The sequence below is a fragment of the Tenrec ecaudatus genome, chromosome 13 (genome assembly GCF_050624435.1).
Source record: "Tenrec ecaudatus isolate mTenEca1 chromosome 13, mTenEca1.hap1, whole genome shotgun sequence".
NCBI classification, from domain to species: domain Eukaryota; kingdom Metazoa; phylum Chordata; class Mammalia; order Afrosoricida; family Tenrecidae; genus Tenrec; species Tenrec ecaudatus.
In genome coordinates, this window is record NC_134542.1 from 87,750,511 (window position 1) to 87,776,890 (window position 26,380).

Here is a 26,380-nt window from a genome sequence, read left to right on the forward strand (position 1 = left end):
CTTGACCTGGAAGACAAGTTCAAGTGAGATTCTATTTTGTTGAACAACTTCCAGAGGAGGCTCCTGCCAGCTGTGCTCTTTAGAACGTTCCCTGTGCTCTTTATTGGAGGTAAACATTTTCTTAAGTAAGTCCCTGCCCCCGAACCTCTTAAACCTTGCTATCTTGTTTGGGTCCCCTTGGTTTCCAGGCACTAACAAGAAATACATCTATTTTGCTAGGAGGTTGTTGTTTTTATTTTGCTTTTATCATTTTATTCTTCTACTCATCTAGAACATATCATACATTGTGTAAAAAGCACACATACACACACACACACACACACACACACACACACACAACCCCTAAATACCCACAAATTCTGTCCCAAGGCATTAAGTCTCATCTGGAGCAATGGCAGACATAACTACAATAACAAAATAGAATTAAGGTAAGAGACATTTGTGATCCTCTGGAAGTTCCATGAAAGGTAAGGCTCTTTCCAACTGAGATGATCAAAGGAACCATCCAAGGGAAAGTGGCTTTTGAATCAAGTTTTGAAGGACGGGCAACCTGGCTTGGTGTGGGAAGCAGGAGACAGATTTCCAGATGGTGGATCATGGGAACAAAAGCCAAGGAACATGCGGCGAGCTGGCTCATTTCCGGTAATAGATTTTATGAATGGAAGTGCAGACAAGGTCTAAACAGTAAGCTGCATCCCCAAACAACCGGTTTCCAATAACAAATTAGAGACAATAGACAAAAAGGAGCCATTAAGGGGCACTAAATAGTGGAAGAACATATGGTTAACACTGCATAGCTCTTCTTTCTTCATTCCCAACTTTGAAAGTTGGCCATTTCTGCACTAGACTGGACTCGAGAAATTCGCATGTCAGATTCGTTCCACAGGCATCGTTTCTTGGAAAGCCTTAAAGCATTCCTCAGCTCAGAATAGGAGATCAAACTCCTAGTCAAAGAGAACCATTTTCCAAGTGTTCCATTACAGCTCTCAGACTGAAAATAACTTTCAACAAGGCTTCTCGAAATGACTTCCTTTTATTTAGACTAGTGTTTCTTCTATTTCAACAGGCCTTTTCTAATAAAAACTTCCTATATTTTTTTCTAATCACTCACTCATACACTACCATGGAGTCAATTCCAACTTATGTTTTCTAATAGGTAAAATTAACAGAGTTTCTATAACCCTACTTACAGCTTCATTGTTTTTCCCGGTCTGAGATGTGGTTTGAAGAAGAGAGCTCACACTAAGCAAGACGGATACTGTGTTTGGCACAGAGCAGAGCAACATTAAATAAGAAATCGGTGTGTCCGTTACTGTGGAGGATCTAAGGACTGGCTAGAGGGGTGGAAGCTATATTGGAAATATTTTAAGATTACCTTCAAATCTACTGATCCTTCTCTTCAAGAGCCCAAGCTATCCTTCCTTTGAGATGAGCGTGTTGTTGATTTTCAAAGTATGGACCACCAAGGACCTGGAAGTAAATAGGCTGCAAACGCTCGACTCCACCCTAGTCAATCAGGGGCCTGGGAAACTTCAAAGCCTCATAACATTTCCTAAGTGAGTCTTCTACACACTCATACCTATTAAAACTGTTTTAGGTAGATTTTCTCCTTGTGATCCTTGCTTTATTAAATCTACAAATAGTATGTGTATGTCCTTGCTAAGTAAAACACTTAGAAATATGTACTATGAATTATAATTAAAGATGAAGATTATATTGTACAAGTATAGTTACTTTCTTGGGATTTTATGTAATTTTATAAAACCCTTTGGGCAATACTCTGCTTAAGAAAATTCAAGAAAGGATGAAAGCTTCTTGCTCCTTTGTCTGAGAAACAAGCAATGGATTTAGTTTTGGGATGGATACTATAAACTTTTATGTTTCTTAATTTATAAAATATTGTTATCAACTCTTTTTACAACTCTTTTAATTAAAGAATAAAAACCATCACAGACTACCAACATGTCTTCATGCTCAAAAGCATTGCCCCCAATCCAGCACCTTTATCCAATTATGCCCTCAAGCTAGCCCCATGCAAAGTGCAGGTGCACACACCACATATGCATATGCATGAACCTGAACATGTTGTTAGGTGCCATCAAAATCAGTTCCAACTCATAGCAACCCACGTACAAAAGCAACACCACCAAGTCCCATGCCATCCTCACAATTGTTATATCTGAGCTCATGTTGCAACCACTGTGTCAACCCATCTGATCCAGGGTCCCCCTTGCTTTCACTGTCCTTTTCCAGAGACTGGTCTCTCTGACAACACGTCCAAAGTATGTGAGACAAAGTCTCACCAGTCTTGCTTCTAGGTAGTATTCTGACTGTACTCATTCCAAGACAGATTTGTTAGTTTTTTGACAGCCCATGGTACATTCAATATTCTTTGTTAGCACCATAATTCAAATGCACTGACACTGCTTTGAGTATATGTATGCTAAGTATATAATATTTATCTTTCTGAAAAGTAAATACAAAGACAGTATCTTTTGACAATCTAAAGACCTAAATCTAGAGCTCTAGTTGGATATTTAATGCTTTCTCCTTAGATCTTCCATGATAATTACCTCAGTGTAACATAACAAACACACACCTTTTCAATCATTTTACTTCCTCCTTTTAACCTTCATTATCACAAGATGAAGCAGTATTTTCCATTTGTGATCTACACCACCAGCACCCATCATTAAATTACCCAAGCTCTCAGATAGCTCCTGATAGCCATGTACTGAGAACGATGGCGGGAATACATTTTCTACACTGGTCCCTGCTGAGGTCATTTTTCTGAACGTGCTAGCCACAGAGAGGGCTCCAAAACACTCTTGGGGGAAAATATCTGTTTCTTTCATTCCATGTTTCACAAACATCTTGAAGCCCCTCCTATATAAGAATAGCCAACCTATTAAAAATTCAAAACCAAACTTACTGCCATCAAGTCAATTCTTTCTCACAGGGACCCTACAGAACTGGCCCCGTGGGTTTCAGAGACTGTAAATCTTTACAGCAGCAGAGAATCTTGTCTTCCTTCTTCTGAGGGGTTGGAGAGCTGGAACTGCTGGCTTTGGGTTAACAGCCCAACCCATCACCCTCTGCCCCTGAGCTCCCAGCCAACCTATCAGGGGTGCCCATTTTGTAGTGTAGAAAATGAACTGAGAACATTATATACCATCCGACAATATTGGTTCATATACCAATAGCCAGGTGACTGTGGAGGAAACCAGCAGTGGCTATATAAGAATGCATTTTGAGTCCCCGAAGGAGCAAGCTTTAATCTGATCCACAGAGAGTAGCCACCACGTTCAGATGGAACAGCGGTTCTCAACCTTCCTAATGCCTCAACCCTTTAATAATACAGTTCCTCATGTGGTGGTGACCCCCCCCAACCATAAAATTATTTTCGTTGCTACTTCATAACTGACATTTTGCTACTGTTATGAATCGGGCAACCCCTGTGAAAGGGTCGTTCAACCCCCAAAGGGGTCACGACCCACTGATCTAGACGATGCACCATCTCTGCCGGTCTCTACAGAGAGATGACAAAATCCAAGCCATGTTTTTACATCATTTTCCTCATGCCCTCTTGTCCTGCCCTGTATCTAGAGAATACATGGAAATCAAAACCAACATAAACAAAAAAAAAAAAAAAAAAAAAACAGCAACAAATGTTGGTACAGCAGAGGGAAGGCCCACGGACACTTCCATTTCCTCAATTTTTAAAGAAAATTACTTCTTTAAAGCATCTTCTTTCCTTGGGTGCTCATCAAGATCTGTAGGGAATGGCATACCTATCACAGGAGCTCTACGCCTGCACAACTAGGCGACGAGCGCCCTGTGACCTATTTGGGCTTTCTGGCCGTGCTGCCAGGTGAGAGTTGGACTTCCAGGATGGGTGGGGTCAGCCGCTTCATGGAAGAAAGAGTAGGCTGTCTGCTCGGGACCAATTCAATGGCAGTGGGTTTTTGTTTTCAAAACATGCCCTTACGTCACTGTCTTACTCTTTTTTCTTTTCAAGCTCTTCTAGAAAATTCAACATCATGTTTCCTAAAGCCCAGGAGTCTCACGGTCACAGTCCTCAGAGCACATGACTCTTCACATGACCATCTCCATACAGCATCTCATTCAGCGGGTCTCAACCTGTGGGTCACGACCCCCTGGGGGGTCGAATGACCCTTTCACAGGAGTCCTGCAATTCATAACAGTAGCAACATTACAGTTATTAAGTAGCGGCGAAGATAATTTTATGGTGGAGCAATGGCTCACTCTAGGTCTGGCATTAAGGAAAGTAGATTCAGCTTTTAAGATCACTTGTGGATTGACTATAAAACAAGCTACCCCAAAATAACTGAGTCAGGTCAAAAGGATACAGGAGCCAGCAAAAAAGTTACTATGGGTCAAAATAATAATGTTCGAACCCTGAGAAAGAATGGTACATTGATTGAATCTAAGTAAATTCATGAGATCAAAATGAATTCAAAAGAGGAAGTCAGAGAAAAGTCATCTGACCCCTTCGAGGCTTTCTATTGGGTCAAATTCTTATTCTGAGAAATGGCAACTGGTGGGGAAGAATTCCAAGAATAATTGCATTCCCAGGAAAGTCACGACTGCGTTATAAGTTTTACTTTACAGACAAATGTTGGTTTAATGTAGAAGGGAAATGAAATTTGAAAGTCATCTTTCTGCAACTCCTAATGAAACGGACTCGGCAAATGAGTATCAATGGGTGTGAAGTCCATCTGGCACAAGACGAATAGGTAACTGGACAACTGTGTGGTGCCAAAAGAAACAACCCAGAGATTCCTTTCTAGCAAAAGGGAAAAAGCACAAGTGTACCAAGGAGGGATCAAGTTGTCATCACTCTAATCCAGGGACCAATATTAACTAATGGCATGATGACCAGATATTATTTGTCGCCTACAATCATCTAGACAAAGATGTGCAACATCAATCTCATCGTGCCTTCAAGTCTAACTTTCAATTAACCAGAAAAGTTCAGACATTGAAAGACACCACCAGGAAATCAGTTAAATATAGAAACTGAAGCTTTTAAAGGAGGTTTGTGGAATAGGTTTTTCGTGCGAGCATGGCACCTGTAAGAAGATATGGATGGAGTTCAGTTGGTCAATCAGGTCAAAGCCTAATGACCCTGCAGGTGCAACCGAGAGATATGGCTATCTGGAAGCCAGCCTCCTTCTCTGCCTTCACCTTCCTGCTTGCTGGATACCGAGAGCTGCTGAAGTCCTGCCAAGGTTTCCACCAACCTTGGATCCACACAACTTTGCACATAATGGCCTATGATCATCCTGCATCATTGCATGTGGCTGCGTGAGTTTAAAGAGGGACTTATGGACTAGAATCAGACTTATCAACTTGAACTGGACTGGGCTGGAATATTTTGAGATATATAATTACTTCTTGATATGAAACTCTTCCTTACACATATGTGAGTGTCACTGGATTTGTTTCCCTATTGTACCTGCCCTGACATAGTCTGCCTGAGCTCTTCCATAAATAAGCATCATGAATAAAAGCATGTTCTAGATTAAGAGAGACTTAAAGAACATAACATCCAGATGTAACATGTGATCCTGGACTGGATTTTCATTTAGTAAATAGCAGGGGTGTGGGGAGAGAATGACACATTTTATGGAAAACTGAGCAATGTGTTCTGGGCAGTAAAAGATGCTAAAGAAGTAGCTTTCATTTTGTGATGACATTATTCAGTTATAGAGAAAATGCTTATTTTAATAAAATGCATTCTAAAGTTAAAAAAAGACCAAAATAAAACGCCAAACAAATAAGCAAAATCCAATTAATGGGCAGCCCAAAGAGAAGAACAAATATCAAAATGATGGGAAAGCATGTCTATCTAGATAAGATAGGAGGAATAAACAATTCAGAGGAGAAAACAACGGAACCGACGGTTCCTGGGGGACACAGGAGAGGGATAGGTGAGAGAAAGGAAGAGGGTGTCAACCAACCCAGTGACACAGAAACAACAAGTGAACTAACATCGACAGAGAGAGGAGCACAGGATGCCTAGTGGGGCTTAATCAAGGGTTATGTAACCGCGAGGAATTACTGAAACCCGACTGAAGGCTGATCATGATAGTGGGACAAAAGTAAAAGGAAGTAGAGGAAAGAACTAGGAGGCAAAGGGCATTTAGAGAGGTCTAGATACAGGTATGCACATATGTAAATATATATATAATGATAGAGAAATAGATCTATGTACTTATATTTATATGTTAAGTATTAAGGTAGCAGATGGACATTAGGCCTCAATTCAAGTACTACCTCAATGAAAGAACACTTTGTTCTAATAATCCAGCATTCTGCGATGCTCACCTTCCCAACACAATTGCTGAACACAAAATGGGCACATAAGCAAATGTGGTGAAGAAAGCTGATTGTGCTGGGCTATCAAAAGATAGCATCTGGAGTCTTGAAGGTAAACAAGCGACCATCTAGCTCAGAAGCAACAAAGCCCATTTGGAAGACACACACCAGATTGTGTGATCATGAGGTATTGATGAGATGAGTTATCAGGCATCAAAGACCCAGAACAAAAATGTTATCAATGTGAATGAGGGGAAGTGTGAAGTGGAGAGCCAAAGCCCATCTGTAGACAACTGGACATCCCCTTACAGAAGAGTCACAAGGAAGAGAGGAGCCAGTCAGGGTGCAGTATAGCACCGATGAAACATACACCTTTCCTCCAGTTCCCCCCACCCCATTATCATGACCTCAATTTTACCTTACAAATCTGACAACCAGAGCATATACATTGCTACAGGTAAGAGCTCGAAATACAGGGAATCAAGGACAGATTAAACCCCTCAGGACCAATAATGAGAATAGAGATACCAGGAAGGGAAGGGGGCATCAATCACAGTGATCGACATATAACCCCCCCACCCAGGGGGGCGAAAAGTGGATGAAGGGAGACAGTGGACAATGTAAGATATGAAAGTAATAGTAATTTATAATTTATCAAGGGCTAATGATTTTAACTTTTTTCATAACAGAAGGTACTTGGGGTTGAAAGAAATTAAACAGAATTAAATAGGTCATGAAACATTAACAATGATTTAAAAATAAATAGCATACCACAGGATTATGGAAGCAGAGCAAAAATTTAAATAATCTACATCAAACAATATTAAATCTATTGGAAGAGTCCACTAGGAAGATGAGAGAAGCACCAGAGAAGGAAAGGCGACGGATGCAGCTGGCTGAGACGCCAACAGCTGGGGAAAGAAGCCAGCCGTGGGTAAATGTAGAATCAAACAAGCCTGGGTCGGGGGAACAGAAGCTGGAGGCAGATTAAGTCAGGGAGCATAGATTGGGGGGGCGGGGGGCGGTAAGCAATGGGCGGGCAATTGTTGGAGTCACTATTTTTTCCCTTCAACGTCTTCCTCACATTTTTGCTCACCATACGCAAGCGCAAAAGATTTGAACATAGGGCAGCCACCATCACTGAAGGGGTTTATCAAAATCCCAGCATTGTTGCTGTTTGTCTATTACTTCTGGTGTTCTGTGAGCCCTTGGTGGTGCATAGTGAGGTGCCCAATCCCTAAATGGAAGGCTGGCTGTTTAAACCCACCAGCCACTCCACAGAAAAGAGATGTGGCAGTCTGCTTCTGTGACCGTTACAGGCTTGGGAACTGTGGGGCGGTTCTCCACTGACCTAGGGAGTCACTCTGTCAGGATCAATTCAAGGGCAGTAGTCTTGGTGCTCCAAGTAACTCACCCCCATTATCTAGAATCTGATGGTTCACAGGTAATCATTTACCCTTATCCAGTAATGCAGACTAACATGGTAGAGAAGAGCTCTACCGGGTTAAAAAGTATGAATGTTGACAGAGAGAGCGAGAGCGAGAGCGAGAGAGAGCGAGAGCGAGAGAGAGCGAGAGCGAGAGAGAGCGAGAGCGAGAGAGAGCGAGAGCGAGAGAGAGCGAGAGAGCGAGAGAGCGAGAGAGCGAGAGAGCGAGAGAGCGAGAGAGCGAGAGAGCGAGAGAGCGAGAGAGCGAGAGAGCGAGAGAGCGAGAGAGCGAGAGAGCGAGAGAGAGAGAGAGAGAGAGAGAGAGATTGATTTACTATTTAATTTGAGGGAATTTCTAATCCGATGGCAATTTGGCTTAACAAGTAATACAAGTTAGTCAATGAATATTGTTCTTTACTTTTAAAATAAAAAGAATTGGAAACAAAGTTAACAAATCATTATCGTCTTAATAAGTCAAGCCCACTGCCACCCAGTCAATCCTGGCTCACAGCAACCTTATACGAGGCCCATTCTAATGGCATGGGGTTCCAGCGGTGGTGGAAAGCGCAGAGAGCGGCTTCACTGTGGTGGACGATCTGGGTGCCACTGGCCTGACTCAGCTCTAGCTGAGTGGCAGGAGCCTTCCCCTTTGTCCAGACCAGGACTTGTGCCAAGCTTCACAATCTGATCCCTTGAAGTGCTTAACACAGGAAGCTGAATCTAATTGGGTATGTTTTCCTGCCACTTCTTCACGCTTGCCCTTTCCCCCCCTTCTTCTCCTTGTCCCATATCATTTTCAACAAGTGAAGAAAGGCAAGCCCCCCCTTGCCCACATCTTAAACTTCTTCTTTTTTCAACCCTTCCCCAAGGCTACAATACAAAGCAATTGCCAGCCATTAGGGGGCGAGGTCGAGCCACACCAAATCATCCCCATAAAAATCCTGCTGTCCCCAAGACAAAGTGCCAAGGACAGCATTCTAACCCAGCTCCCTGTGTCAGCTCTAACAGTTATTTTATTATGCATTCATAGAACTGACACCGTCATCATTAGTCACTGGGATGGTTTAACACATGCCACAACTTAGAGATGTCCAGAATCCTTTGGCTAACTATTACTCGATCATCTAGCAAAAGAGCACACTTATGAACCGAGCCCCACCCTCCCCAGATCTACAACAAACCAAATTTATCTCCATAGAGCTGTTTCTGATTCACAGAGACCCTATCCTTACAACAATCCAGTTGTAAATTCACCCAACAGGCTACAGCATGAGGCCCTGATGATAACACTTCAAACAAATAACAAAACAATGCAAAAAAAAATCCCAAACCCAATTTGCCAAATCCATTGATTGATGGCAACCCCATATGTCACAAAGCAGAACTGCTCCATCGTGTCTTCTTGGACCAACCAGGGGATTGACGGAGTGGTTACACACTGGGCAGCCATTCAAAATCACCAGCGACTGAGAGAAAGACAGGGCTTGCTACTCTGGTGAACAGTAACCGCCTCAGAAATTCAGAGGCAGTTCTCCCTGTCCTATAAGATCTCACTATGAGTTGGCATCCTCTTGATGGCAGTGAGTGAGTAAGTTTAGGGAAGCAGTCTGACATGTCCCTTCCAAAACTCCGTTGGTTGGACTTGAACTACCAATGTTGAGTGACTGGTTGGTCAGCTGCCAATCGCAAGCCACTTAGGGGCGTGGTAGTAGCCCTAACCCACTACCTTACTTGTCTTCAATGGCCTGTTTCCAAGCTCCTGACATAAGAGGAAACTGAAAGGGGGAATGACTTCAGTTTAGGTGTTAAGTGTTGCATTTCACTATGTGGAGTGGCCTTGGCTCAGTCACATACACGGTGACCCCAGTCTCATCATCTGTAAAATAAGGGAACTGAGGAACAAGTAGGGCAGATGAAAGAAGGGCTTCACTTACTCCATATGCTCTAATATCTTTAAGCCTTCTCCCCCACCTTTTTTTTTTTTTACAATTGTGTCAACTTTTTCTAATAGGAGGAAAAAACCAAAGTGGATTGGAACCAAAAAATCTCTAGCAATCCCTTCCAGGTATCAGAGTTCACTCTGTATCTCTAGGCTCACTCAACGCAGCATGCACTGAGTGCTCAAACTCGTGGGAAAGAGCCAAGGCTCCAAAGTCAAACAAGACAGCAAAAAGCAGAGGCAAGTGTAAGAGGGGGGATTTCTTCCACGGTGTCTCAAGTATGTCAGTTAGCTTTGCTTTCTTTCACTCAGCAAGCCCTCAACAAGCACTTCCGATGCTTCAAGCACTGAGCACAGTGTTGGAGGTGTACGAACAAATGAGGCCTGGCCCAGGTGAGGGAGGCACCTTCAGCTACATCCTTACACAGAGAGGACAGGCCGTCTTAAAGTAAGAAAAGCAGATGCCCCACATTAAATGGCAAATTGGATTCAACTCAACTGAGGCTCTGAAACAAGATTATAATAAAGCATTCATTTTTCCACTCCAGTTATGTTTATGGGTTCTTAAAACAGGGTTAAGGTAACTCACAACACAGACATGCACACTTTACATGAAGAAAAAAGCAGAGATGAGAAACGTGGACAGGGGACATGAAGGTGAAGCTGTGATGAAATCGGTAAAGCAAGCACACACGGTACTGTAACACTGGGTTCTCCATAGGGGGATCCAGACATTGGGCGACTTCTCTTAAGTCCTTCCCCTCTTCCCAACTAGGACATGTTATAAAAGCAGGTATCTTTTATAAACTGAAACGTAATTCACATATCATAAAATTCATACTTTAAAAAATACAATTCTGAAGAGACGAGCCAGTCAGGGTGCAGTATAGCACCGACAAAACACACAACGTTCCTCCAGTTCTTCAATGCTTCCTCCTCCCACCCCCACTAACATCACCACAATCCTACCTTTCCAATCCGGCTACACCAGAGCATGTACACTGGTACAGATTAGAGCCTACAACACGGGGAATCCAGGACCAATAATGAGAGTGGCAATACTAGAAGGGTAAGGAAAGGTGGAAGGATTAAGGGGGAACCGATCACAATGACTGACATATAACCCCCTCCCAGGGAGACAGACAAGAGAAAAGTGGGTGAAGGGAGGCAGTGGTTGGTGTAAGACATGAAAAAAATTATACATGATCAAGGGCTCATGGGGGGGGGGGGAAACTAAGAGGCTGATACCAAGGGCTCAAGTAGAAAGTGTTTTGAAAACGATGGCGACATTTATGTACAAATGTGCTTGACACATAGACATATGTATGGATTGTAATAAAAGCTCTACGAGCCCCTAATAAAATGATAAAAAGAATGATTCTATAATTCCTAGTATATCTAATGCCACAACATGTGGCCACACCAACAAGAATCCCCACACTCATTAACAATCACTCCCCTCCTCCTCTCAGTCTTTGGCAATCCTCAATCTGCCTCTTGACTCTACAGCTGTGCCTAGCCTAGACACTGTGGATAATAAGAGCCACGGATTGCTCCTTGGGATAGGCACTATAGATAAAAATGAGCTAGGTACCGAAGGAAGGAGCCCTGGTGGGGTAGTGGTTACAAATTGGGCTGGGAGCCACCCAGGTGTGCTACTCAGAACCACCAGCAGCTCCGTGGGAGAAAGATTGGGCTTCCTATACCCGTAAACAATTGCAGTCTGGGAAACCCACAGGGCAGTGTCGCTATGAGTCAGGAGTGACTCCATGGCAGTGATCTTGAGTTTTGAGTGGTACCCAGGAGATATACGATATGGTCTGTGTACCTACCAAATAAGACTCTCAGATAGCAAGTACCAAGACCTGAAAATTGCCTGATAAATGGTAAATTTTGAATGCCTTCATCTCATGATTTTTTTTTTTTTTATTGCCACAAAATTCCCATGTGCATACTATGTGCAAGTGTTGGGACTCTTCCATGATCAGTAACCTTCCCTTTCTGGCACCTTTGAGATGCAAAATTTAATAAACAATAAAGCCAGAAAGGAGTAGAGCAGACTGGGTTGTCAATAAATCTTGCTGGACTGAGAAAGGTTTAGCCCTTCTTCAGTGCACTAATAACATTCCCACCTTTTGGCTGTGTTCTATTCACTGTCTCAAAACTTAGCAAACCCTATCAATACAACCAAACATATCACACACAACTTGCAACTTCCTTCATTTGCGTGATTATATTTCCTTTATATTAGTTGCCCCCAATCCCTCTCTTCACTATCACTGAAAATCACTTTTTTCCTTACAGTAATATTTGTAGGTTTAGATAATCCCAGGTTCATTGATGTCAAGTCAAATCCAACATATTGCCACCTGGTAGATCACACCAGAAGTGCTTCATCAGATTTTTAAGGCTGTCAATCATTATAGAAGCAGGTTGTCACATCTTTCTCTTGTGGAACTAACTTCTCTGAAGTTCCCTTTTGGTTAGCAACCGAGCGCTTTAACTATGGTGTCACCAGGACTCCTCTGATTTGAGAATTAAACAAAAACAACAACAAAAACCTCTCTCATTGTCATCGAGTCATAGCGACCCTGTGGGTCTAGAACTGCCCCCCGCGGGTTTCCGAGACGTCCCTGTGTGTAGTAGTGGAACGCCTCCACTGCCTCAGCCACAGCCTCTGCTGCTGGTTTCCCACTGCTCACCTGGTGGTGACAGCCCACGGTGACCCACGATGCCATGCGGGAGTCAATCTCAAGGAAGCAGTGTTAAATGTCAGATTTTTTCTCTCTCTGTCTCTCTCTCTCTCTGGCATTCACAGCCAGACAGGTGTTCTTCTTCAGCCTGTAACTCTCGGTGCTCACACTTACCATACAAAAAACTACAGTAATTTTACCCTCAATTCATCAGTTTCAGGTTAGCAACGAAGGTAAAACTACACAATGTGCTCCCCAGAAATTCTAGGTGAGGTGCAGGCATACAGAGTCGCAGGCTCTCTACCTACTAGGGACAGAAAATCCCCTTTCCTTCCTTCCTTCACACCTTTTGTCCCTGCAGAAGATCCCGAGGAGGCTGTTTGCAGGATTACCCTGCTTCTCACAAGTGTGCTATGAAGCGCATGGCACAAAGCAACCGAAGGAATCTGTAGAGATTCGCTCCTTGGTTTAGACTGTGACCCATCAAAGGCTCACAACACAAGTCATGTCCTATTCTGGCAACAGAGTGCTGAAAAGATCGGATTACAATGGAATACTATCATCACTGCTGAGGTAGAATGCAGGTGAGCCAGAAGCCGGATCAAGTATTGCAATGCCAAAGGTGCGGGAGTATCCATGTTTGTTTGTTTGTTTTGCTGTTTGCTTATATTAGAAACAAAACCGGGAAAATGGCTAGCAAGAAAACCTTTGAATCTTTACCGGTGGAATTTTAAGGTGTAGAATTTCAAGAGTCTCTGAGTGAAGGAAAATAGGAAAGTTCACTTTATACATTACCTCCCTCTCTAGAATTTGAGTTTGTGTATAATGATTGAGTAACGAAAAATAAAAACAGCTAGAGAATTTCTAAAGTCTAAAATGTTTTTAATCAGCTTCAAACAAAGACTTTGAGAAGAAAAAAACCCAATTCATCATCTTCCAGACTATGTGATGGGGTGTCAAAAAGGTCATGGAACACTTCCATGATCTTTCAACAAGATGTGTTCCAGCTTTTCCATGGGTCATAAGAAGCAGGAAGGCAGAGAGTCACAAAACAGTGTCCCGAGTATCTGCCGAAAGAACTTCAACACATTTGGGGCCCGGTGGGGGGGGCGGATCTAGTTTTCCCATTACCTTTAGAAAGCGTCACAGTTTCTTACCTGATCACAAATCAGTTCCCATTTCTTCTCATTGTCATACTGCCGCAGCAACCTGGCTTTGTCCGGAGGTAGGTTCATAGCATTCTAGGAAACAAAGAGGAAAGATACGTCACACTCCACAACAGGTTGCTCCTGCGTGGACACGCAGACTGCAAAGCAGGGAGTTACCTAGCTGACTCTTGCAGCCGGAGTCTTTGTTACTATCACGGAATGACCCGTGTTTTCCTGATGGGTCTGGGTAAGAGGGTTGGGAAAATACTGGCAGGAATGCGGTTCAGCTGGGAGTGGTTGTTAACGGAGTTCACTGGGATTGCCATCCTGCTGGGTACAAAATCAGACCTCCCAGAGGCATAAAGAAAGGACCTCTCTACCAGTCAGAGATAAGTGCCAAGAGTGGAATGCATCCACGATGCCTGCACACTGAGTCTGGATGAACCAGAAGACAACGCTGACACCAGAGGATCGGCAGAAGAGCAGCAACAGCAAAGCCAGGAGTCAGAGCAGGAGGCAGGGTGGTGGACTTCCTGGCCCATAGAGCCAGTACAGCTGGGTGCTTTGGGCCAGGAGGCTGGCTTGTGGAAGGGTGCCTCTGGGCACTTAATTGGGGGCGCTGGGTTTGCTGATGGCAGAGCTGAAGCTAGAGCTGAGTGGCGCAGCATGCCCTTTGGGTACTTACTAACAACCCTAAAAGAGCTAACATTGCTTGAGCAGGGTAGAGGCCTGGCCAAGAGGCTGAGGGGCGGAGAGAGGTCAGCATGCTTATACAGCTGAGAAGAAATTTCTCCCCTGGGTTACAAATAATCTAACATCCCTATCAAGTCTCACAATGATAAGCATCGTCTGTGTAGCCACCACAGTGAATTATCCAACCCAGCAAAACAAGCAGCATATGAGAGCAACTGTTGATGTCAGAAAAGGGTTAATTGAGGAGGGAGGGTGAAGGGTTCAACCCCTGCCTGGTGGCAATTGGCCTCGGAAGCCAGAGGAGGTCAGGGGTGGCCCTCCTTCTCCCCCTCCCCAATTTCCTCACAGACCAAAGAAGAAGAATATTGGCCCATCAATAGATTTCTTTAAACTCTCAGCATCTGATTATACCAAAGCATCGCACAGAAATAATTTACACATAAAACTTGCTGAATGGAAGATAGTCTTGGTGGGGGACATCTGAGGTGGTTTACTGTGAACAGACGTGTATTTCCACAAAGATAAAGAAGCATTTCATCACTTAACAATGGGCTGCCTTTCTTCTCAACAGAGGGCCAGAAGTTGTTCAAACCAGCTGTCATTGTTTATTAATTGAATTCAGCTCCATCAGAATCAGCCGAAAACACACTGACCAGAAACACTGCTGCTCCTGTGGTCGGAGGCCCTGGAGGTGGTTCAGACTCACAGGGACCCTGTCTACAACAAAGGGACCCACTGCCTTATCTTCGCGCCAATGTTAAGACGACGCCCACTGGCCTCAGCCATGGTATTAATCCATCTCCTCGAAAGTCTTCCAGTTTACCAAGCAAGATGTCCTTTTCTAAGAACCAGAACCGTCCAATGTTCAATGTATGACACTGCTAGCTAAGTAACCATAACTTTTCCTCCTTGACAAACAACACGGAACGAAAGAACAGACTTATAAGATCCCTGAAACAATACCACTGGTTTGGGGGTTTTGGTTCCCTTTTTGAGATGAAGGCCTCCTGGTGGTGGTGTGGCTATGCAATGTACTGCGATCCTCATGGTCAGTAGTTCAAAACCACCACCAGCTCCTAAGGAGAAAGACAGAGCTTTCTACTCCTGCGAACAGTTACAGCCTTGAAAACCCACAGTGAGGGGGTTGGGGGGTGAGGGGGGGTGTCACTATGAGTCAGCAGTGACTTGATAGCAGTGATTTGGGTTTTTTCAAGACGAAGGTAAGGCCAGATTGGGTATAAATCCCAGGGCCCCTATCCAACGGCACAGAACATCGCCCAGCCTGTGCCATGCTCTCAATCGTCATTTAAGCCCATGGCTGCAGCCACCGTGTCTGTCCACTGCAATAAGGATTTAAACTATATGCCTCTTTTTAATTTGTCTCAAATTTGTCAGATTTTTTCCAAGACAAAATTCCACTTACATGTCATTAGAAATAAATATTTCACAAAATATAATAACATATTGTTTTGTGATTCATCACCATGTTTTAATGATGTTCAATTTATAACAATTAAAATACATCCTGCTTGTCCGATATTAACATGACGACTCACAACAGCAGCAAAATTACAGTTATGAATTAGTAACGAAAATAACTGTCTGGTTGGGGTCACCGCACATGAGGAACTGTATGAAAGGGCCGAGGCATTAGGAAGGTTGAGAACCAATGCTCTGAGGAGTTCATGCCTCTCTCAAGCTATTGCTCCCTTACAACACCATTGCTAGTTTGACTGTAAATTGCGCCGCGGGGATGAGTTCATTTCCACCCTTTAGGGGTGACTAAGGGTCAGAGTCTCAAGAATCCCACTAGTTTTTTTTTTAATCATTTTCAGATTTCTTTTAAAGATCATTTTATTGAGGCTCTTATAGTTCTTTTAACAATCCACACATCAACTATATCAAGCATCTTTGTACATATGTTGCCATCATTCTTTTCTAGACATTTACTTTCTGTGTGAGTCCTCAGTATCAGCTCCTCTTGTCCTTCCCTCTCCCCTTCCACTCTCGTGGAATCTGTCGGATTTTAAAACAAACAGCCTTCCTCCAAAAGAGTTCATTTTAAAATTAAACCCAAAACTGAGGATCTAATTTGAAGAGCTCTAGATTCCAGAGTGTTCAAGGTATTGCCAAGGCTGCTGCTCCGTAGAAATACCTGCAACAGGAAACGTGTTTTCATGTGGCCTGTCTCCATGGAATACCTACTTGAACTAGACTGGGAAATAGCTAGTCATAGTTACTTATCATCATAATTTTTACAATGTTAAACAACTGCCCCTGGGATAAGGAAAAGGAGAATTCCATGTGTTTCCTTCTGAGGGGAACCTGGAGTTATTGATCATTAAATAACGAGTCCATCATTGCTTCTATGCCCTAGAAATGCTGCTATATTTAAAGATGGATAGTTTCCTCCTAAAGAGGGTGTTAAACTTCCATAGCGTGACTCTAGCTATGATTACCCATTAAATCTGAGAAAAATATAAGTCGAATGAATTGTCCTCCAAAATCTTAGGAATCCATTGAGATATCAAGGGAATAAGAAAAAGAATGCTTGAACTTCTACAATATGCCAACCACTGTACTGAGCAGTTTTTACCTGTAATTCTACTCTTCATAACAAGCCCATGGGGTAGATGCAGTTTTCCTTGCTTTACAGGTGAGGAGCCCTGGCGGTGCAGTGCTCTGGTGGCATGGGGCTACAAACGAAGGCCAGCAGTTCGAAACCACCAGCCACTCCAAGGGAGAAAGATGAGGCTTTCCACCCCCACAAAGCCAGTCTCAGCAACCCACAGGAGCAGTTCTAATCTGTACACGGTGCTGCAGGCTGGGCATACAATAGGACAACAGGCCTGGCCCCTGTAGAGCATTACCTTATGATGAGGGAGGGAGGTATGCAGCACATCTTTTAAAATTATGGTAAGTCTAAAAAAATTACTAGAGGGTAATTTTGTTGGATAGTCTGGGAGTATCTTCCAAGAAACAGCAATGAATAAATCCCCCAAAAATGTGAGCCAGAAGAGAAGAAAGCATTCTAGGTAGAGGAAACAGTAAGGAGGTACTAGGGCAGGAGTGGACTTAACATCTTCAAAAAGCTGGAGAAAACCACCCTAGATGAAGAGAAACAAAAGAGGACATGAGGTAAAAATGAAGCTAGAGAGGTGAGCTGAAGTCATACCACGCCCAGCCACACAGGCCAGGTACATAGTTTTAATTTTATCGAAAGTGCAATGGAAAGCCGACAGAGGCTTTTAAACAGTAAATTGTAAAATTAAGTTCTCTTGCAAAAACCACTCACTGTCGGTACTATGTGAAGAACTGATTAGAAGCAGCAACACTGGAAGCAGAGAGGCCAGGTAAGAGGCCATGGCAGTGGTTCAAGTGCATGATGGGGCTCACCTGAACTACGTCGATGGCAGTGAAATGAAGAAACGTGAACAGAGGTCAGCAACATTCACTCAGGTCCATGCATCACACTCACAGGATGAGGAAAAGTCAAGAATTACTTCCTAGCTCAAGAAACACAGTATATGCTAGTCGCCTGATGAGAGAGGAACACTAACAAAAGCAGCAGCAGACCTGGAAGAGATGGTGAAGACTCGATTTGATGCACTATGAAACAAGCAAGAGAACAGCCAAGCAGAGACACAATACTGGAAGCAGAAGGGAAGTCTGCAGAAGAGTCTTTCAAAGTCTTTCTGAGTGGATGTCAGATTATTGTCAAGAGGAGTTCAACAAAAATGCATCAAGCCTGGAACTGTATTTGGTAATCGTTCACCAAGCATCTCAAATAGCCCTTTCCACAGGCCAAGCCTCTGAGTCGGTCAGGCGTACACTGCACTGCTTAATCACTGTACAGGGAGCATGGAGAAGTAGCCCGATGTGAAATTAGACACTCCACAGAGGCCTGGCTGAAGTTCCAGAATATTGTGACTAGCTGGCAATAATGGCCTTAAACTTTTTTAGACTGAACTTGTGCCTTTTATGCCGCACAGGGCAAGACTCGGGAGGCTAAGTTAAATGTTTGTGAAGGTAATTCATAAAAGTCCAAATTATGTTCTTAGGAAACTGTCGGTTCTATCCCCCAGGTCCCTTTTCTGTCTGTATAAACAAGGGTTTGCTTTTCTGCTTGGCTGAAGTTTTCAATCAACCAGAGTTTCAAATCAATTCATTCCGGTTCAGCCCCTTATCGATATCAATAATTTGCATTTCCACATATGAAAAATCAGAAATCAGAATCTACATTTTTTAACAAGGCTCCTCAGGTGATTCTTGCAGGATTCAGTGGCTCACCTGAGGCGCTCATGCCGACATTGGAATCATCAGGGTGCTCTGTACGCCCCACCAGAGACTCTTGTTAAACAAGTGATTCAATATAGTTGGAGTGGAAATGCATATTCTCGGCAGGGGATCAAATCAGAATGAATTGGTTTAACACTCTGAACTCAACTTCTAAGTTTTCCCAGCACGGTGAGTGGCAGCTTCAACTCACCTATAATTTCTCTATCTCTGACAGAGGGCTCTTTTTCCTTCCTTTCACCCATCACCCATCACCCATCAAATAGGCATTGGGCTTCAACCATGTGCCTTGGCTATCTGCACTGTAGGCATATTAGAAAATGGCATCATGAAGTTGCTGCAGTCAGCTGCTTGCCAACGTTTCATAAGGGCATAGGATATTTGAGTTGGGAAGAGTTTAATGGAAGTCGGTTATCACTCTTTTAGATTCTTTAAGTTCTTAATGAAAATAAATGAGATCAAACAAAAAGTATTCTTAATATTACGGGGTGTCTCCTCCCTTCCACTCTCAGCCTGACAAACTTCAAGATTTAAGTGCTATTCTAGGGATGTCTTCTGGGGTGTGTGTGTGTGTGTGTGACATTTTATGCAGTCTTTTACCACATGTGATACACCATGGAACCTACACCATGTTCCCCTTTGTGGTCAGAAAACTCAGCTTGGCACTCATCATAAAAACAAATCCACTCAAGTGATAGTTACATGTATTGTCTGGATTCTGGCCTGATCCTTAATTGTACTATTATTTATAATGCTTTTAAACTGTCCTCCACTTCAAAATCTTTTTGAAAAAATAACGGGGGGGCTGTAAAATTACTAAATTGATGAAAATTAAATAGCTGAGTTTCTATGTGCTTCATGGAAAAATAAAGTATGTCTAAGAAGAGTCCATGGCAGTCTATACATGAGTTAAGGTATGCTTACAGATTGTTATATTCAACACAGAACAGAATGAATGAAAGTACCAATTTCATTCAGAGACAAGTCTACAGCCCAGGAATATAAAAAGTTATGGTTTTCTGTAATCTGTATGCATTCTACGAGAGAACCAAGGCAAATCGGCTGTACATCCTCTCTCCGCCCCTGCTAGTATCAAGGCTCATATTGAGAGCCCCACAATAATACAGGCACCAGTAGCAAAAGTTAATGTGTATTAAATACACCTTATGTAACATGCCTTTGTCCTCATAATCCCTAAATTAAACATCCTATGTATGAAGTCACCTAATTCTACAGCAGGAACTCTCCCGTTACATAGCCACCTGCTTACGATGAAGACGGACACAGCTTAAGGAAATCAGGAAAAGCATGTCACAGGAGAAATCGTTTAGATAATCTTTGTGAGTTACTGAACAATAGGAGTACGAACAATTTTACGGGGACCCCAAAGGAGGAGTCATTGGCATCTGCTATAAAAGCATAGGAATGCTTTGCATTGCACCCAGATGATCGAGCAACAGCACAGTAAAGAATGGGGTCCCATAGAGCAATATGGGTGTGGGATTTACTAATTGGCCTTTGGAGTTGAATAAATCAAACGGAAAAAATGACTCTCTCCCCCTTTCACTGTGATTTGGGGCCACACAATTGGAATTAAAAAGCAAATTAAAATGAATAAAAGTCTGGGGAGTGGGAGATGCCAGTAACCGCAATTTTCAATTTTCAGAATCAAGACAGAGTCAATGCTGAGGCTCAAAGACAGCAAGGTGTGCCGTTTATTAATAGTCTGATCCGTCTCAGATAATTAGGTTCTTGGCATGCATTGTCCAGTTTAATCTGCATTGCCATTCTGACAAGTAGCTTTTACTCTCTGGATTGAACTGAGAAGGAAACTGAAGGATGGAGAGGCTAGGTAACTCTCGCATGCTCACACACAGGTAGCACAACCAGGGCTCAAATGGATTACCTGTCTGATCACCATCCTGCCATGGCACTGCAGCTGCAGTGGTTCTAAAATAAAACCTGCTCGAGCTAAGCAATCTATCAACATCATACTTGACTCACAAGAGGCACAGCCGTTCGCATGCAGAAGGTGAAAATGCAGTCTTCATCGGGGCGGCGGTATTTTCAGAAGGCCACTGGCATTTTAACAGAGATCTTCAAGATCTTGAAAACATGGTTTAGGATGAAAGAGCTACTGAGCAGGTCAGGACACACTAAGTCTCCACAAATCAAAATCAAGGTGGAGATACGAATTAATATGAGGTCAACTTAGCCTTCCATGGAGCCTCCTCGGTGAGCAAAAAGAGATGTACACCAGTAAAGATAGAGCATGCAACGTGAGATGTTAGATATGCAAACAGACCTAGGGAATGGCAGAGAGTGCCTAGAATGCTCTGGATATGAAAATTGGCATTAATTGGCACCGGGTGGTTTATAATATTTCAGTTCTAGAGATAGACTACCTGGATTCCAATTCTAACTCAACTGCTCATCGACAGTGTAATCCTGGATTAGTGACACTAAGTCCCGGCTTCTCCACTTATAAAATGGAGATGATGACAGTGATGGTAGCCATGATGATGGTGGTAACAATAATACCATTACCAGTAACAGCTTTTGAGAAATTTAAATCATATAACACACTTAATTAGCATGAAAGTACACCACAGTACCCCTCAAAACATTAGGGCTATTATTATTCTCAAGATTTGGGGTAAAAGCAATGGTGTGAGCACAGCTATGAAAGAAAACAGGGGACCATGAGGCCCGCAGAATAAACTAGAGGGTAAGGAGCGGGTCTGGCTGAAGAAGTTAGAAAAGCCAGGCCTTGGACTCAGACCACAGATTTTCAAACAGAGTTTATAGGCAGGGCATTGTCATCGGCAAGGAAGACAGGAAAAAAGCAAGACTTTCAGGGGCCCTCAAGTCAAGAAAAGGGTTATTAGTTCATACTAAAAGTTACTTTCTTCTATGACCTACATTCATGTCCCAAACCACTCCCTACTAGCACCCACATCTCCCCACCTTCCTAACCTACAGGATGCTGCGACAGTGTACTTAATTCAGCTCCTTTCCTGGCACGGGACTCAGACAGCCCACCACTCAGTCCCCAAAGCGCCTCATCACCATCCGTCATCTTGCATTGTTGTCCCGGTTTGTTATATTTAATCACTGAGGATGTTAATATTGTTCACTGTGGCCAGTGAAGTTCCACAAGAGATAAAATCTGCCCACGCTCTGAGCTAGTTTCATCTCCGAGAGAAAATCTGACTGGAAGCAGTATTTTCTCTGTGGGGGCCTGTGGCAATAACCCATAGCTCTAAGCTCCCTTTTACCCCTTTAGGTACAGGCTATTTTCCTGGAAGTCTATCTTTTAAAACTGAGTTATATACAAATGGCTCGTCCATAGCTTCTTTTTAAAGCTGTATCTTGGGCGGGTTTCTTAACAGGAGCAAAACCAATGAAGCGTATATGAATATAAACCAAACAAAATCCAACAGCTGCTGAGTTCATTCTGACCCATAGCCATCCTGTTAATACACAAAGTCAAACAGCTTCATGGTGTTTGTAAAGACTGGAAATCCTCCCAGAAGCAAACTACCTCATCAATCTCCCTTGGGGTGGCTGGTGAGGTCAAACCATTGACTTTTGGGTTAGCAGCCCAACCCTTAACCCACTGCATCACTTGGAGCCCTAAATAAAATATACATGCTGTTGTTGTTAGGTGCCATTGAGTCAGTTCCAACCCATGGTGATCCCACACACAACAAAATACAACCCCACCTGGTCCTGAACCATCCTCACAAATGTTGTTCTATTTGAGCCCATTAATGCAGCTACTATGTCTTTTTCATTGCCACTCTACTTTCCCACGCATGATGTCCTTCTCCAGGGACTGGTCACTCCTGGCATGTCCAAAGTACATGAGATAAAGTCCTTCCATCCCTTCTTGCTTAAGGAGCTTTCTGCCTGCTCTTCTTCCAAGACAGCTTTGTTTGCCTTTGGCAGTCCATGGCACTTTTTCAGTATTCTTTGCCAGTACCATCATTCAAATACATCGATTCTTTTTTGGTTTTCTGTACTCAGTGTCCAACTTTCTCATGTATAGGAGGCAACAGGAAACACCATGGCTTGGTATTTTCCAACACAAGTCTTTTGCAGCAGATACACTCAATGCAATGCAGAGTTTGGGCTCTGGAATGATGCTTCCAAGAGCATGGGTTGTGGATACAAGTAAAATGAAATCCTTGACAACTTCACCCTTTTCTCCGTTTCCCATGATGCTACCAGTTGTAAGGAGTTGAGTTGTCCTGGCGCTGAGTTGTCATCCATATGGCTCGTCGTCAGCAAGTGCTCCCACAGTCCGCCTCACTCTCAGCAGGAAAGACTGTGTCATCTTGCATACTGCAAGTTGTCAATGAGCCTTCCTCCAGCACCGGTGCTACATTCTTCGCCTTCATATAATCCAGCTTCTCTGATTATTTGTTCAACATACAGACCGAGTAAGTATGGTGAGAGGACACAACCCTGATGCACACTTCTCTGATTTTAAACCACGCAAGATTCTCTTGTTCTGTTCACACAAATGCCTCTTGATCCATGGACAGGTTCTGCATGAACCCAATTAAGTGTTCTGGAATTTCCCATTCCTCCCAAGGTTACCCATAATTTGTTAAGGCCCACAAAGGCACATGCATAGTCAATAAAAAACATATATCTTTCTGGTATTCTCTGCTGTCAGTTAAATACACATAATGAATTTAAAAAAATTTAATGCCTTATGCAGTTGTAGAGGCTGCAAATCTCAGTCTCATAGACTAGTCAAGTCAGGCTCGAGGCGTCTCCTGACTCATGTCACTCCAGGGATTCCTGAACCCCAAATTGGCAGGTCAGATGGCAGGTTCATATCTCAAGAACCAGGCAGAGGTCAGAGGATGATGTGTTGGATGCCAAATCAAGAGAGCTTGGCAAAAATATCTCTGTGTATTTGGATCCATGCCACACCCTCAAGGAAATGCCTCTTTCAACTGATGGGCTGGTCGCATCGGATCACAAAACAGAGGACGGTTATATCCGTCGCACCACTGAGAATCAAAGCCTACAAACATAACTTTCGCCATCACAAGCTAGAGGTCTGTTTGATATTTTAGTCTACTTCTGTACTTTGGGGCAACCAAACAGCCTAAAAAACGTGAAGCTATTTGTCCAAGTTTAAATAATTCTTTATTACCAGTGATAGATCACAGAATCTAGGCCAACATGTCTACTGTTCTTTCTCCAGTATCACGGAAGACAACCCATTTACATCTGGTGTGCATGCGTGGACGCAAAATAATTAGCGTAGAGGCTACCATAGTAAGCACTCCACTCACATTAAATATTGTCACTCTTACCTTTCTTATTTTGATGAATAAGCATAGTGAATTACTATTATGATCCTCCTCTACTTTCGTCAGTCTGACATTTTTCTGACTGTGCTCGAACAATCTTTCCATGTCACAGTAAGTGCTGCGCTTGCCATTTTCGCCACTGTTTCTACTTGGTTTGCGGCTTTGTCTTTACAGAACAACTCGTGGGTGAAGGTATGAATCTTTAAAAAAAATCATACACTCATTCAAACAGTGAACTCAAACAGAACAAGGAAGTTTCAACATTCCGTATAAATTATCTCCTCTTCTTTAGAACTCATACTTTTATGACACACTTTGCAAATGGAAATAAAAATGAACATATATATATTCTATTATTTATATGTAGCTGAAAGGCCATATCATCAAGAATCTGGTTGACGAAAGAATAATTACAGAACTTCAGGGCAGGTTTCCCTGGAACCCACTCTTTCAATTACTTCCCACATCATTAGCTTAATGATTCAACACCCAGTAGAGGCCAAATGCACTCATCTCCAACCATGATGCCAATTTTTGAAATACAGATTCTTATCGCATTCAAACACAAAAGGATTAATGGAATCATTCCCGCAATTTCATTCAAACTTCCTATCTGATTTGTCATTAGAGGCCCAGTGACTGATTCCCTGATATTCTGGAACTCAAATAGTCTTTACCGAGTTGCTGCCAACCACCGCCACTGTTACAAAAGCTGCATCTGCATGCGCACGTTTGTTGGGGGATTACAGAAGAGGCCACTCTTAACATGCTACAAAACCGTCTCACTGGCAAACACTTGACAACAAAGATCAAACATACATAAGTATCAAGTCTTACTGGCAGGGGACAAAATGAAGTAAAACCTCAAAGAAAGGGCTCTTATTCTATTATCAACACCAACTTTTGATATCATATGAATCTGTACAGTGAAAACATTTTGATAATGGAGGATAACTAAGGTCAAATTAATTACAACATATTAGATCATCTACTTTCATCACAATCAAGGGACAGGAATCTGACCTCAACAAGCTGCTCTTAGGAAAACATACAAGGGGCTTCAAAATTCCATTACCTTTTCAATCCATTTTCCACAACGTGCTTTGAAGTCCTGGTGGTCCTTTTCACTGTTCCCGTCCCCAGCAACCCAAACCCACTGCCACCGGATCGACTCTGACACCCTGCAATCCTTCAGGACAGAGCAGCACTGTGCTGAAGGTTTCTGAAACTGCAACTCACTGTGGGAACTGACATCCTCACCTTTCTTCTGTGGGGTGGCTGGTGAGTTTGAACCACTGATCTTGCAGTTAGCAGCCTGACACTTAGCCCACTGTGCCTCCAGATCCCCATTAATCTCCCCTCTCTTTCACAACAACATCTCTGGAAAGGACCGGTGAACCTCTGTTCTATATTCAGTGTTGGCCCACCTAGTGCCTCACACTCTTCAATCTCATGAGCACTTCCAAGAAAGAAATTCAAACTCATGTGCACATAAGTCACATCCCCTGAGACAACAGGGCAAAGATAATGCTTCTGTCTTTAAAATGATGGTTTTGATGGAATCATGACCAAAAGTTATTAGCTTGAATGTGTACCTCCTCGTTTATAAAAAGATAAAACTTCAAGTGTAGACTTGCTGTCTTGGCAGAATACTGGTCCTCTGAGATGTCCACATTCTATGGGGATGTAAAAACCTCTGAGTGTGTTATACACAAGATCTGATTTGCACATGTGATGGACCACTGGATGAGCCCTTTCGATTGAGTTGACTCTGACTCACAGAGGCCCGACATGGGGCATTTCTAAGGCTATAACTCTTATGGGGGCAGAGAGCCTCAAGTTTCCCCTATGGAGCAGTGGGTGGGTTCGAAGGGTTGATCATGCAGTTAGTAAGTAATCCAACAGGTCACACACTCCAAACCACCAATGGAATCACTCAAACTCAACACACTGCCATGCAGTCAATTCTGACTCATAGTGACCCTGTAGGGCAGGTAGAACCGCACCTGTGAGTTTCCAAGAACTTCCCTTTCTAGGAGGAGAAAGATGCGTCTGCAGAGTAGCTGGTAGTTTCCAACTGCTTACCTTTCCGTAAGCAGCCCAACACTGAACCACAACGCCACAAGTGCAGCGGATCACAGGGTCTTCAGACATTGGACACAAATGCAGAAGTCAGGAGAGTGTTAGAGGGCGCTGGAACTACAGAAAAAGTTACGAGTGCTGAGGGCTTTATCATCAAAAGGCTCAGTTAGTAGATGAGGGAAAGGGTACCAAGGAATCTATGGGAAGTCTCTAAAGGTAGAAAAGGCAAGGAAGTAAATTCTCTCCGCCCATTACCATGCAGTCACTAGTGACTCAAAAGCGAGCATGTGAGAGAACTGTTCGCAGTGTTTCCCAGACCAATCTTCATGGAAGCAGATCACGGCATCTTCATCCCCCCTCTCCCCCCTAGTAATTAACTACACCCCAAGACTCTCCTCTAAAGCTTCCCTAATGAGCACAGTCCAGCC

At 43.2% G+C, this 26,380-nt stretch overlaps 1 protein-coding gene across 7 annotated transcripts in view; it reads right to left on the reverse strand.

Annotated features, from left to right (window-relative positions):
* FMNL2 (formin like 2) overlaps nucleotides 1-26,380 on the reverse strand; it is a 336,609-nt gene that overhangs the window by 116,145 nt on the left and 194,084 nt on the right. For all 7 annotated transcript variants that reach the window (XM_075529752.1, XM_075529754.1, XM_075529753.1 and 4 more), the window contains exon 2: nucleotides 13,558-13,641. In XM_075529752.1, coding sequence (XP_075385867.1) covers nucleotides 13,558-13,641 — 84 coding nt within the window. The remainder of the gene's footprint in view (nucleotides 1-13,557; nucleotides 13,642-26,380) is intronic.